Source organism: Cherax quadricarinatus, chromosome 11 (assembly GCF_038502225.1).
Source record: "Cherax quadricarinatus isolate ZL_2023a chromosome 11, ASM3850222v1, whole genome shotgun sequence".
In the NCBI taxonomy this organism is placed as follows: domain Eukaryota; kingdom Metazoa; phylum Arthropoda; class Malacostraca; order Decapoda; family Parastacidae; genus Cherax; species Cherax quadricarinatus.
The window spans coordinates 47134264-47146716 of record NC_091302.1 but is presented as its reverse complement, the minus strand read 5'-3'; the positions used below and the strand labels follow the sequence as shown (position 1 = coordinate 47146716).

The window sequence follows — 12453 nt, the reverse complement described above, 5'->3', positions numbered from 1 at the left end:
TCCCTAGAGAAATTTTGTCCGACTGTGGGACACAATTCACATCTGACTTAATGCAACATCTATACCAACTTCTGGGAGTGAAGCCTCTCTTCACCACACCCTATCATCCCAGCTGTAATGGGAGGATTGAGCGCCAGCATTCGATTTTCAAGTCCATTTTAAGGAAACTTTGCTCCCTTAAACCTAAGGAGTGGCATCGTTACCCACCCTGTGCTTTGTTTGCCATGAGGGAAGTTCCCAGTGACTCTTTGGGGTTTTCACCTTTTGAACTTCTCTATGGTAGACAGGCCAGAGGCCCAATGTCCATCCTTCCTGACTTATGGACTAATGAGGACGTAAAGGCTGAGATTCAGTCTTCTTATCAGGTTCTCCTTGACCTTAGATCCAAACTTGAGGAGACCTCTGACATAGTTTCGAAAAACTTAAGCTTGTCAATGGACCAGTAAAAAACCTATTTTGATTCCAAAAGTCAGAGGAGAAGTTTTAAAGTAGATGAAGTTCTTGTACTTTTGCCTATCAAGTCAAATAAATTATTAGTAGCATGGAAAGGTCCATATAAAGTATTAAAAGTTTGTGGGAAAGTTGACTACCTCATAGAAGTCAAGGGGAAACCTAAGCTTTATCATATCAACATCCTTAAGAAATATTACTGAAGAAATTCGCTTAACTGCCTTAATAACTTTGACTTAGTTTTTCCACACGAACTTGATAAAACAACTGAAGAATGTAAGGTGTGCGTAATTGACACCTCTAACTTAGACTATGATGAAGAACTACATGACTTGGTGACTCTTGACCACTCGGGCACAACAAACATTAATATTAATGAATCTTTGGATGATCATAAGAGACATGAACTACTGTACTTCAATGTGTGAGTAACTTTTCAGACGTCTTTACTAATATTCCAGGTGTTACCTCCACGGTAGTCCATAAGATTGACTTAGTAACGGACAATCCTATCAAACGAAAATTATACCCAGTTCCAGTTCACTTTAGGGATGCATTTGACCGAGAGGTAGACAAATTATTAAAACTAAAGATCACTGAACCTTCAGTATCTGCATATTGCTCACCAGTAGTCATGGTTAAGGAGGAGGATAATTCATATAGACTTGCTATTGACTTCAGAGGCCTTAATGCTATCACTCGGAGGATGCTGACCCTATGCCCTTAATAGATAGCGATCTACACAAATTTTATGACTCTTCCTTCTTTTCAGAGATTGATATTGCGCAAGCATATCATCAAGTAATGTTAGATCCTTCTTCTAAGCAGTACACCGCTTTTCCTACACACCAAGGACTGATGCAGTATAGAACTATGCCCTTCGGTTTGGTAACTGCCTGTGCTACCTACGTGAGACTGATGAGAAAGGTCTTGGGTAATATGCCAAATGTTTCAGTTTATTTTGATAACATTTACGTAATGACATCCACGTGGGGCGAGCATATCCAAACATTAACATCAGTTTTACGTAGGTTACGCTCACATGGCCTCACTACCAAGCCGAAGAAATGCTTCCTTGGGTATAACAAGATTAGATATCTTGGACTAATACTTTCTAATAACTCTGCAGCCTCTCCCCAGTAAGATCAAAGCTTTATTAGAATTTAAATTCCCCAAAACCAAGAAGCTCATGCGTAGCTTTCTTGGTTCTGTAAATTTTTATGCACGGTTTATCGCGAACGTTACTGATCTTACAAGCATCTTATCCGACTTCCTTAAAAAAGTCTGAAGGAACCTCTTGAACTTTCCGACGTAGCTCGGGAAAAGTTTAATGAGATTAAAAGTATCTTTTCGAAAGACCCTATACTTAAGATTCCAGATATTAATAAAACATTTTGTTTAAGAACTGATGCCTCCAATACTGGCTTAGGTGCGGTGTTACTACAATACCATGATGGTACTCCCTTCCCTGTATGCTTCCTAAGCCAGAAACTCCTTCCCGCAGAAACGAGATACTCCACCATAGAAAAGGAATGTTTGGCCCTTGTGTGGGGTATCTCCAAACTTAAATTTTATTTGCTGGGAAAAGAATTCATTTTAGAAACGGACCACAAACCTTTGATATACCTAGAAACTTTTAAGGGAACCAACAGTCGCCTCTTGAGGTGGACATTGGCACTCCAGGCATTTAAGTTCCATATTGTGTATATCAATGGTTCATCCAATTATTTCTCTGACTGGTTAAGTCGTGACAGTCAGTAGATGAATTGTTGCCTTACGCGACTTCCACATGTTAGAACTTTTTCCTCGCCTATTCTTCTTATACAGTGGACCCCCGCATACCGTCAGCATCACATAACGTTTAATCCGCATACCGCTCGCTTTTATCGCAAAAATTTTGCCTCGCATACCGCTCAAAAACCCGCTCACCGCTGTTCGTCCGAGACGCGTCCAATGTGCGCCCTTAGCCAGCCTCACATGTGCCGCCGGTGGCATTGTTTACCAGCCAGCCTCCGTGGTAACATCCAAGCATACAATCGGAACATTTCGTATTATTACAGTGTTTTTGGTGATTTTATCTGCAAAGTAAGTGACCATGGGCCCCAAGAAAGCTTCTAGTGCCAACCCTACAGCAATAAGGGTGAGAATTACTATAGAGATGAAGAAAAAGATCATTGATAAGTATGAAAGTGGAGTGCGTGTCTCCGAGCTGGCCAGGTTGTATAATAAACCCCAATCAACCATCGCTACTATTGGTGGTACAGCTGCTGCTGCTGCTGTACCACCGTCAGCTGCTGCTGCTGCTGCTGCACTGTCAGCTGCTGCTGCTGCTGCTGTAGCATCGTCAGCTGCTGCTGCTGTTGTACCACCGTCAGCTGCTGCTGCTGCTGTAGTACCGTCTGCTGCTGCTGTAGTACCGTCTGCTGCTGCTGTAGCATCGTCTGCTGCTGCTGTAGCACTGTCAGCTGCTGCTGCTGCTGTACCACCGTCAGCTGCTGCTGCTGCTGCACTGTCAGCTGCTGCTGCTGTAGCACCGTCAGCTGCTGCTGCTGTAGCACCGTCAGCTGCTGCTGCTGTTGTACCACTGTCAGCTGCTGCTGCTGTTGTACCACCGTCATCTGCTGCTGTAGTACCGTCTGCTGCTGCTGTAGCATCGTCTGCTGCTGCTGTAGCACTGTCAGCTGCTGCTGCTGCTGTACCACCGTCAGCTGCTGCTGTAGTACCGTCTGCTGCTGCTGTAGCATCGTCTGCTGCTGCTGTAGCACTGTCAGCTGCTGCTGCTGCTGCTGTACCACCGTTGTTGGTGTGGCTTATTGAGAATACCAAGAAACAATTAACCCCAGAGGATTTGCCACCCAGGATAACCCAAAAAAGTCAGTGTCATCGAAGACTGTCTAACTTATTTTTTCATTGGGGTCCTTAATCTTGTCTCCCAGGATGCAACCCACACTAGTCGACTAACACCCAGGTGAACAGGGAAAAATGCCTGGAACTAGTGCTCATATTGGTGAATTTAAAGCCAGCAAAGGTTGGTTTGAGAGATTTAAGAATCGTAGTGGCATACATAGTGTGATAAGGCCTGTTCTGGAAGAAAATGCCAAACAGGACCTACAGTACTCAGGAGGAAAAGGCACTCCCAGGACACAGTGTCTCGTCAGTCATTGCTGCATCTTCAATAAAGGTAAGTGTCATTTATTCTTCATTTAGTAGAGTAGTACATGCACAATATATATTGTGCATGTACTACTCTACTATTGTGCATGTATCCTTCTCTTTGTGTGTAGGAAAATGTATATTTCATGTGGTAAAAAATTTTTTTTCATACTTTTGGGTGTCTTGCACGGATTAATTTGATTTCCATTATTTCTTATGGGGAAAATTCATTCGCATACCCATCATTTCGCATAACAATGAGCCCTCTTGCACGGATTAAAGTCGCTATGCGGGGGTCCACTGTACTCCTTGACTATAAGTCTTGGTATGGGGGAGTGTGAGGGAAAAGTTCAATAGATAGGAGTAGCGAGGGAGTATATAGTAACAATAGTTTCATTGCCAGCTACTTGTTAAGGTAGGGTAAGTCCAGCTCCCGCTATTCCCCCCCCCTTTTTCCCCCTCCCCGAAAGTGATAGTTTGATTGCCGGCTGCTTGTTAAGGTAGGGTCAGTCTAGCTCCCCCTATCCCTTCCCCTCCCTTCCCCCCCCCCCGAAAGGTGACATGTGGGGCTCCGGTCAAACAGTAAATCACTCGACTCACAGCTCCCAACACTACTCTTGAAAGGACAGAGAGGGTCACCTGCTAGTCAACGAGTAGAAATTGAAGGAGACGGACTAACGTTCTGAGGCGTCCCAATTTCTGATCCACTTACCTGTTTGTGTATGCAAGTAGCAGGATATAACCCCTCATCATTGCAGTGGAAAAAAACCTGCTTTCCTGTCATCTGGACGGATTATTGATGGCTAGAAAATCTGTGAAGAACGAGCCGGTGGGTTGTCATCAACACCAGCGACCCCCCCCCCATCATCGGCAACGGCTACGATTTCAACAACACGCAGTGTCACCAACACCCGACACCCAAGTTTTATATATATATATTAGCGTTGAATTCAGATATCATTTATATTTTTCATTTTCTTTAAGGTAGGATTAATATTTCATATTTAAGTGTTTTATATTTTATATTTTCTAAATAATAAAGTGTTTATGTTTGTAAGTTTTTGTTCTTTTTCTATTCATTAATTTTCCTGAGAAGGAGCCAGCCTTGGTAATACTGTCCGAAGTTTTTACAGGGCTGAGTAAGACTTCACAACTACAATTGACTTACGATGGAGTTATGCTGTGACGACCTATCCTAAGTTGAAGATATCTTAATTCAAATATGAATTTTTTTTTTTTTAACTAGCTAGCTGTCTCCCACCAAGGTAAAGTGACCCCCCCCCCAAAAAAGAAACACTCTCATTATCACTGACTATGCAGAGGTGTGCAGATACAACAGTTTAGATGTCACTCTAAACAGCAAATATCCCAAACCCCTTCTTTAACCCTCTGGCTATTTCGGAAGTAAATGTACATCTTACGGGAGCAAGGGGCTAGTAACCTCTTCTGTATATATTACTAAATTTAAAAATAGAAACTTTCGTTTTTCTTTTTGGGGCACCCTGCCTTGGTGGGATATGGCCGGTTTGTTGAAAAAAAAAAAATATACATCTTACAAGCCAGTGTTTCGGACGTATATCTACTCAATACTTTTAGCGGCTTTAAATCAAGGAGAAAGCTGGTAGGCCCACATGTGAAAGAATGGATCTATGTGGTCAGTGTGCACTGTATAAAAAAATCCTGCAGTGCGCAGTGCATAATGAGAGAAAAAAAACTCCGACCGCATTTTTGGATTAAAACGCCCTGACTTTAAGGTATATTTTCCTATAGTATTTATGGTTGTATTCTTGGTCTCATTTCATAGAATGGAAAACACATTACAGAAATAGAGATGAGTTCGATTAGTTTCACGATGAAAATGACCTTGAAATTGAGCTCAAAGTAGCGGAAATATTCAATTTTTCCCAATGTTCAAGAGTAAGCAAATCACACCACATGTCCAATACACGTCAATTGGGGAGTATATATACGTCCGAAACACTGGCTTGTAAGAAGTACATATATATATGGCCGAAACAGTCAAAGGGTTAATAAGTAAATAAACAAATAATTACTGTAACTAATTAAATACAAGTACAGTGGGCCCTTGACCAACGATGGCATCGATTAACGATAAATCCGACTAGCGATACATTTTAACGCAAAAATTTTGCCTCAACTAGCACTAAAAAACTTGACCAACACTATTCATTCCGTCTGAGACGCGTCCACTTCTGGGCAGTGTTTACAAGCCAGTCAGCCACCGCGGTCGCTTCCAAGCATATAATCGGAACATTTCATATTATCACAGCCTTTTTAGTGATTGCACCTGCAAAATAAGTCACCATGGGCCCCAAGAAAGCTTCTAGTGCCAACCCTACAGCAAAAAGGGTGAGAATTACTATGGATATGAAGAAAGAGATCATTGCTAAGTATGAAAGTGGAGTGCGTGTCTCCGAGCTGGCCAGGTTGTACACAAAACCCCAATCAACCATCGCTACTATTGTGGGTACGAAAACAGCAATCAAGGAAGCTGTTCTTGCCAAAGGTGCAACTATGTTTTCGAAACTGAGGTCGCAAGTACTCGAAGATGTTGAGAGACTGTTATTGGTGTGGATAAACGAAAAACAGATAGCAGGAGATAGCATCTCTCAAGCGATCATATGTGAAAAGGCTAGGAAGTTGCATGACGATTTAATTAAAAAAATGCCAGAAACTAGTGGTGATGTGAGTGAATTTTAGGCCAGCAAAGGTTGACTTGAGAGATTTAAAGGGAAGGGAAGTAACCCCGGAAAAGGACTTGCCATCTCAAGTTCTAATGGAAGGGGATTCTCCTTCTAAACACTAAGACTATCAACACTCTCCCCTCCTCCCATCCCATCAATCATCACCAGATCTTCAATAAAGGTGTCATGTAACTGTGCATGTCTTTTTCAGTTTGTGTGTATTAAAATTAATATTTCATGTGGTAAAAACAATTTTTTTTTCATACTTTGGGGTGTCCTACACGGATTAATTTGATTTCCATTATTTCTTATGGGGAAAATTAACTTGACTAACGATAATTTTGACTAACGATGAGCTCTCAGGAACGGATTAATAGCGTTAGTCGAGGGTCCACTGTATTGAAAAGTAAATACATATATGAATACAAGTTTATCCTATTAATAAATGATGACTAATGAATGTGCATCATTACTGCACCATCGTAAAATCAAAATATCCTAAGTCAAACCATCATAAAATGAGAAGCCTCTGTACTATTATTATTTCAGTTTATACATCTGTCTAACACTTTGAGGAAAATTACACACAATGAGATCAGTCCTTTAACCCTTTCAAGGTCCAAGGCCCAAATCTGGAGTCACGCACCAGTGTCCAAGAATTTAAAAAAAAAAAATTTGTTATTTTTTCTTATGAAATCGTAGAGAATCTTTTTGTGAAGGTAATAAAACAAAAAGTACGAAATTTGGTGGAAAATTGACGAAATTATGCTCTCGCGAATTTTGATGTGTCAGCGATATTTACGAATCGGCGATTTTGCCGACTTTGACTCCCATTTTAGGCCAATTACATTATTCCAATCAACCAAATTCTTAGCTATTTCACTAGTATTACTTCTATTCTATCGATTGAGCACAAGAAATCGCCAAGTCAACTGTTTCAACTACAAAATAAAGTGATCGGAAATTGTTAATTTGGCCAATTTAACACAAAGTTCAAAATATTCCAATTTCAAAATAGGGTCCAGAATGAACAATGTAGGCATTCCTGGCACTAAACTAACATTTCCTCTGTTCATTAGTTATGTTTTGAGGCTTTACAAATAAATTCCATTTTGATTTTTTATTCACATAATGAATTTTTATTCACACCAAAAAATAGAAGATTTACTGTTATGCAATACTGTAATAATTGTATAAATATCATCACAAACGACGTGTGAGGTCGTTTGTTTACTCTTGAATATCGGCAAAAATTTAACATTTCCGCTACTTTGAGCTCAGTTTCAAGCCATTTCCAATGCTAAAACCAATCAAAATCATCTCTATTTCTGTAATATGTCTTCCATTCTATCAAATGAGACCAAGAAATCGCAAATACAACTATAAAAAACATACGAAAAAACACTGCAAAGTTGCTGTTTTAATCGAAAAATCATGATTTCATTTTTTTCTCTCATTATACACAGTGTGCTGCAGGATCTGTTTTATGTGGTGCACACATACCACATAGATGTATTCTCTCATATCTAGGCCCAAATGTACCACTCACAGTTTATCAGAGTGAGCTGAGCTCATGGCGTAGATCTACGGTTTGGACCCTGAACGTAAAGCTGTAGATCTACGGGACGGACCCTGAAAGGGTTAAGGAATTGCAAAATGAAACCTAGTGGAACATCAAAATACAAATACAGTGGTACCTTGACTTACGAGTGCTCCAACTTAAACAAGTTTTCCGAGTTATGAGCTGTCGCTCAGTCGATTTTTTGCTTTAAGTTGCGAGCCAAAATCCGTTATAAAAGAGAAAAAAAAATTTACTAAAAATGACTTTTGGCAAGAACCCCAGCCTAAATGGCACAACAAGAGGTGGTTTTGGGACTTGGTACTTATAAAACAATGCTAGTGCAATGTTCTCACTGGAGGTAATCGTGTAATTATCTTTAGTTATTCTACAAAAAAATAAAGTTGCTAAGTTTTTGACATTTGCAAAATATCTTGCCCTTTACTCCCACAAAAATCCCAAAATTTTTGGAATATTTCCAATATTCCACAAGCCAATTGCAGAATAATAATTTTTTTATGATTCCTGTCAATATTATTGCATTTACTTCAATAATAAATGGTGAGCTTCATGTAATAAGTCAAAAACTTATTTCTGAGATATTCATATATCACTGCACTAGTGTTCTAGTGCAGTTGGCCTCTCAAAAACTGTTTTCTGTTACCCAGGACCAAAGAACATGGAGGAAGGAGCAGTAATAATTTTATATGCTCGGACTGGTCCTGGACACTCGCCATATTATGGTCTATTTTATTCATTCCAGAGTATATATCACATTTCTATGTTACTTATATGTAGCGTTTATTATGTCATATTAGATCAATTCTGATAGATAAATAAGCCGTAGAGTTGATATTAGCGTTATACTGAAGTATTTTCTCCTGTCCCAGGGGTGTTTTTTGGTGGGCTGGAATGGATTAATGGCATTTCAATTAATTTCAGTGAGGAAAATTGATTTGATATATGAGCAAATTGAGTTACGAGCTCAGTCATGGAATGAATTAAACTTCTAAGTCAAGGTACCACTGTACAGTAATAACTTCTTAGTTTTACTATTGATGTATACAATCAAAATAAAGTTGTTAATACTAAAAAAGATCAAAATCCCGAAAAATTTAAATATGGAAAAGAAAAATTTGATCACAAAGGATAATGCTGAATCAATCAAGGTCCTAATACTATAGCAGATTTCAAGTAAAAAGAATAAATTTACCTCTACAACACGTTCTTGAACTTTTATCTCAGGATCAAGGATAAGAGGTAAGACTCCCTTTATCCAAGTTGTGATAACAGCATCATGCTCAGGGTAATTATTCACCAGAGTTGATAAAGATGTAATTATCTGTTTCCTTACAACCAGTGCTGGGTCCCGACAGTGCTCTGCCAACACCTGAAATATGTTGCCTGGTCAACAAAATTTTCAACCAGCAAAAATTTTCAAACAAAGGATATCCTTTAGCCAGTCTACATCCCCTACCCCTCTAATTTATGGCTTCCCATCCTTTCAACACTGGATCTGACAAGCTTTCTAGTCAACAGGTGCACAAACCATCCAAAACACTGCTGTTCCAGGCCAATCTGCACCTAGCACAAAACTATGCATGCATGAGCTTCAGGGATTACTGGTGTTTACAGAGCTGTCAACTGAAATTTTTAATAGTTTATAGATAATGAAGTGTTCTACACACTGATGTTTAAACATTCTCACTACTGTTTATATATTTTTATGAATTTTCAAAGGAGATTTTTGGATGAATTTTGTTATTTCGATATTTTTTAATTATTTTAAATTATCAAAAACAAAAACTGAAACATCGCAGTCAATTAGGGTGTGCCAATTCAGAGATTGTATACAGTCCTACAATACAGATGGTGGGAAAGAAAATGAAAGGTTTTTGGAGTGTAAAAGAATTTCTTATCAATGACTGCATGGTAACTTTTCAACATAATATCAACATCAATAGTGCTATTATAATGTGGTACTGTGTGTGTGGTGTATTTGGTAAAATACGCTTAATTTTTGAGAAACAAATTAAAAGGAAAAATAAATTTTTCAGTAATTTAAAAACACTTATTTGTAAGTTGATTATAACTTTGCAATTAACCTGAAAAAATTGCCCCTTGTCTTAATATAAGTTTCTACTGAATGTAATTAACTATAGCATTACTATATCAACACAAAAAAAGAAGTAAAACAACAATTGTAACACACCTCCAAGTTCTTCTCAGACAACATCTCATTGTCTAGGCGCATTAGATTCTCCAACACTTGGAGAGCAGACTTCCGAACTGTCACTTTATCATCCAGTGCTCGTCTATGCAACATTGACACAACTCTTGCTGCGTTGGGAAGTTCAAGGTCTCCATCTTCCTCAAGCGCAAGTGGTGACTCAAGGTTTATGTTATTATTTGGAATGTGTGGTGTTGTGAATATCATTGGCCGACTACGGAAGAAAATTTGTTTCATGGCTAGCACTATAGTAGGATTAGTGGAAAAGGTACAATCAGCCAGTAAGGCAAGAGCCTTCGACCGTACAGATGCAGCATTGTCACGACATCTAGAGAAAATAATGCTCAACAAAAATTTGTGAGACAGAATATTACGATCTGGAGGAACTTCAACTGGATGATCTACAGAAACAGTAAGGAAACTAATTTCTTTATCTTTTCCCTCACCTTCACCATTTTCTGAAACTGACTTTAGCTTTGACCTATGAAGATTTTCCTGTACTCCTTCTCTAGGTGTGCCATCAGCTCCTTCAGCATGCCGTTCCTCCTCTCCCAGCATCTTAGAAATCACTTCAAGCATGAACAACCTATGCCCTGCTTTCTCATTGTGAGAGAATTTGAAAAACCACTTCATAAGACGTTTGTAAAGCTGAGTGGGAAGATAACGCAGAATTTCCACTACTGACTGAGCTGTTTTTTGCCGGAATTCTGCCTTATCAGGAACACGGATACAGAGGTGTTGAATGAGAATGTATACGCCTTCATGAGCCTCTTCTTTTATTTGGGTCAACATGTATTTTATAAAAATTTGTGAATGGTCTCGAATGACTCCTAAGGAACGAGCAGATAAATCTGATGATCCACGTGATATCATGAGAATGTTATTCAAAATGTGTTTCATAATAATAGCAATGATTTTTCTAACTTTGCCATGAATAGGGTTACATATAGACTGAAGTGCAACATAGGCATTGTATGATAAAGCTGTCACTGTTGCAGGTCCATGCCGTCCAACAAATATACCCTGAGCATTATGGGTTTCACAACGTGACACGTCAATCAATATACTGATGGTTTCATCCAAAGATTCTGGAGAATGCTTCAATGAGAAAGTGTGTGTCAATCTTAGGAAATCATTAAGGAGAATATTTAATGACCTTATCAGTTTATTTGCTTCACTTGGAGAAAGCATCACCATTTCTGCTTCATCATCATCATCAGCTGCCACTTGTTCCTCCTGTGACTTGGTACGCTGGCTCTGACTCCCACGAATGATATTCTGGCGACCTTTCCTGGGGCTCGAGGCACCGACTCTTAATTTTGTAGTCAAACGCAAAATATCAAGCGTCTTCACGTACATAACAGGATGAAAGACTCTGAAAGCATTACTACCAGGGATACACAGAAGCAGTAAATACAAACTGGAAGCCTGGATGCCCAGCTCCCGGTCCTCCTCACGGGCATCGTACCTTTGACCTCTACTAGAATAGTAAAAGAGTAATGCCATTAAACCTTTCACATCCTCAGACAGATCAATCCAAAACCTGGTGTGCACGCTGGTGTCCTCAGCCGTACAATTAGAAAAAGACAGCCTGTTTTCAGAACCATCACTGGTGTTGAGGGGCAGAGTATCCACCCACTGGCGGCAACTGCCGATGACAGCACTGAACAAACCATTCATATTCGTGCTGTAGTGATGGTCTTCATATTCCGATGGTAAATCTTCCACCTCTGTGAAGTCAGCATCAATGACATTTTTTATCCAATTACGATCAAGGCTACGAATGGAGAATTTTGACAATAACTGGAGCACTTCCATCATCCTGGCCTCTTGTAGCTCCGCCATCTTGATTGTTTTGATCATTTGAAAGCTGGCGCTCAGGCGCTCACACCGCTGTATTGAGCACCCGCAGCGCAGCCTCTCAACCCTTATACAACAACCACACTTACACACCTTAATAACTTTATTTAGGTAGGATACTAAATTTATTTAGGTAAGTAAGTTTATTTAGGTAAGTAAATTTATTTAGGCACAGGTGCACATAGGTACAATTATCATATATATGTGTAATTAAATAAATACAGTTATCATACATGTGTAAATAAATAGTCATACATGAGTAAATAAGTACAGTCATACATGTGTCATTAAGTACAGTCATACATGTGTCAATAAGTACAAATATCGTACATGTGTAAATTACCTAGGATAATCCAAATGTTGGGGGCCCAGCCCCTGGACCCATTATATGTACCTCTATAAACCTTTGACTATCGCTCACAAGAATTCAATTCAATTCAATTCAAATTCAAAGTTTATTCTCTATAAGGATTACAATGCTGAGTTTACAGAATTTG

The 12453-nt window shown here is 39.3% G+C and overlaps 1 protein-coding gene across 1 annotated transcript in view; it reads right to left on the bottom strand.

The window, feature by feature from the left end:
• Window positions 1–12011, bottom strand: part of Cap-D3 (Chromosome associated protein D3) — a 114816-nt gene extending 102805 nt beyond the window's left edge. The window contains exons 1-2 of the mRNA XM_070084089.1: window positions 10079–12011; window positions 9080–9256 (exon numbers count right to left, since the gene is read on the bottom strand). Coding sequence (XP_069940190.1) covers window positions 9080–9256; window positions 10079–11959 — 2058 coding nt within the window. The 5' untranslated portion in view covers window positions 11960–12011. The remainder of the gene's footprint in view (window positions 1–9079; window positions 9257–10078) is intronic.
• Window positions 12012–12453: the final 442 nt, after the last annotated feature.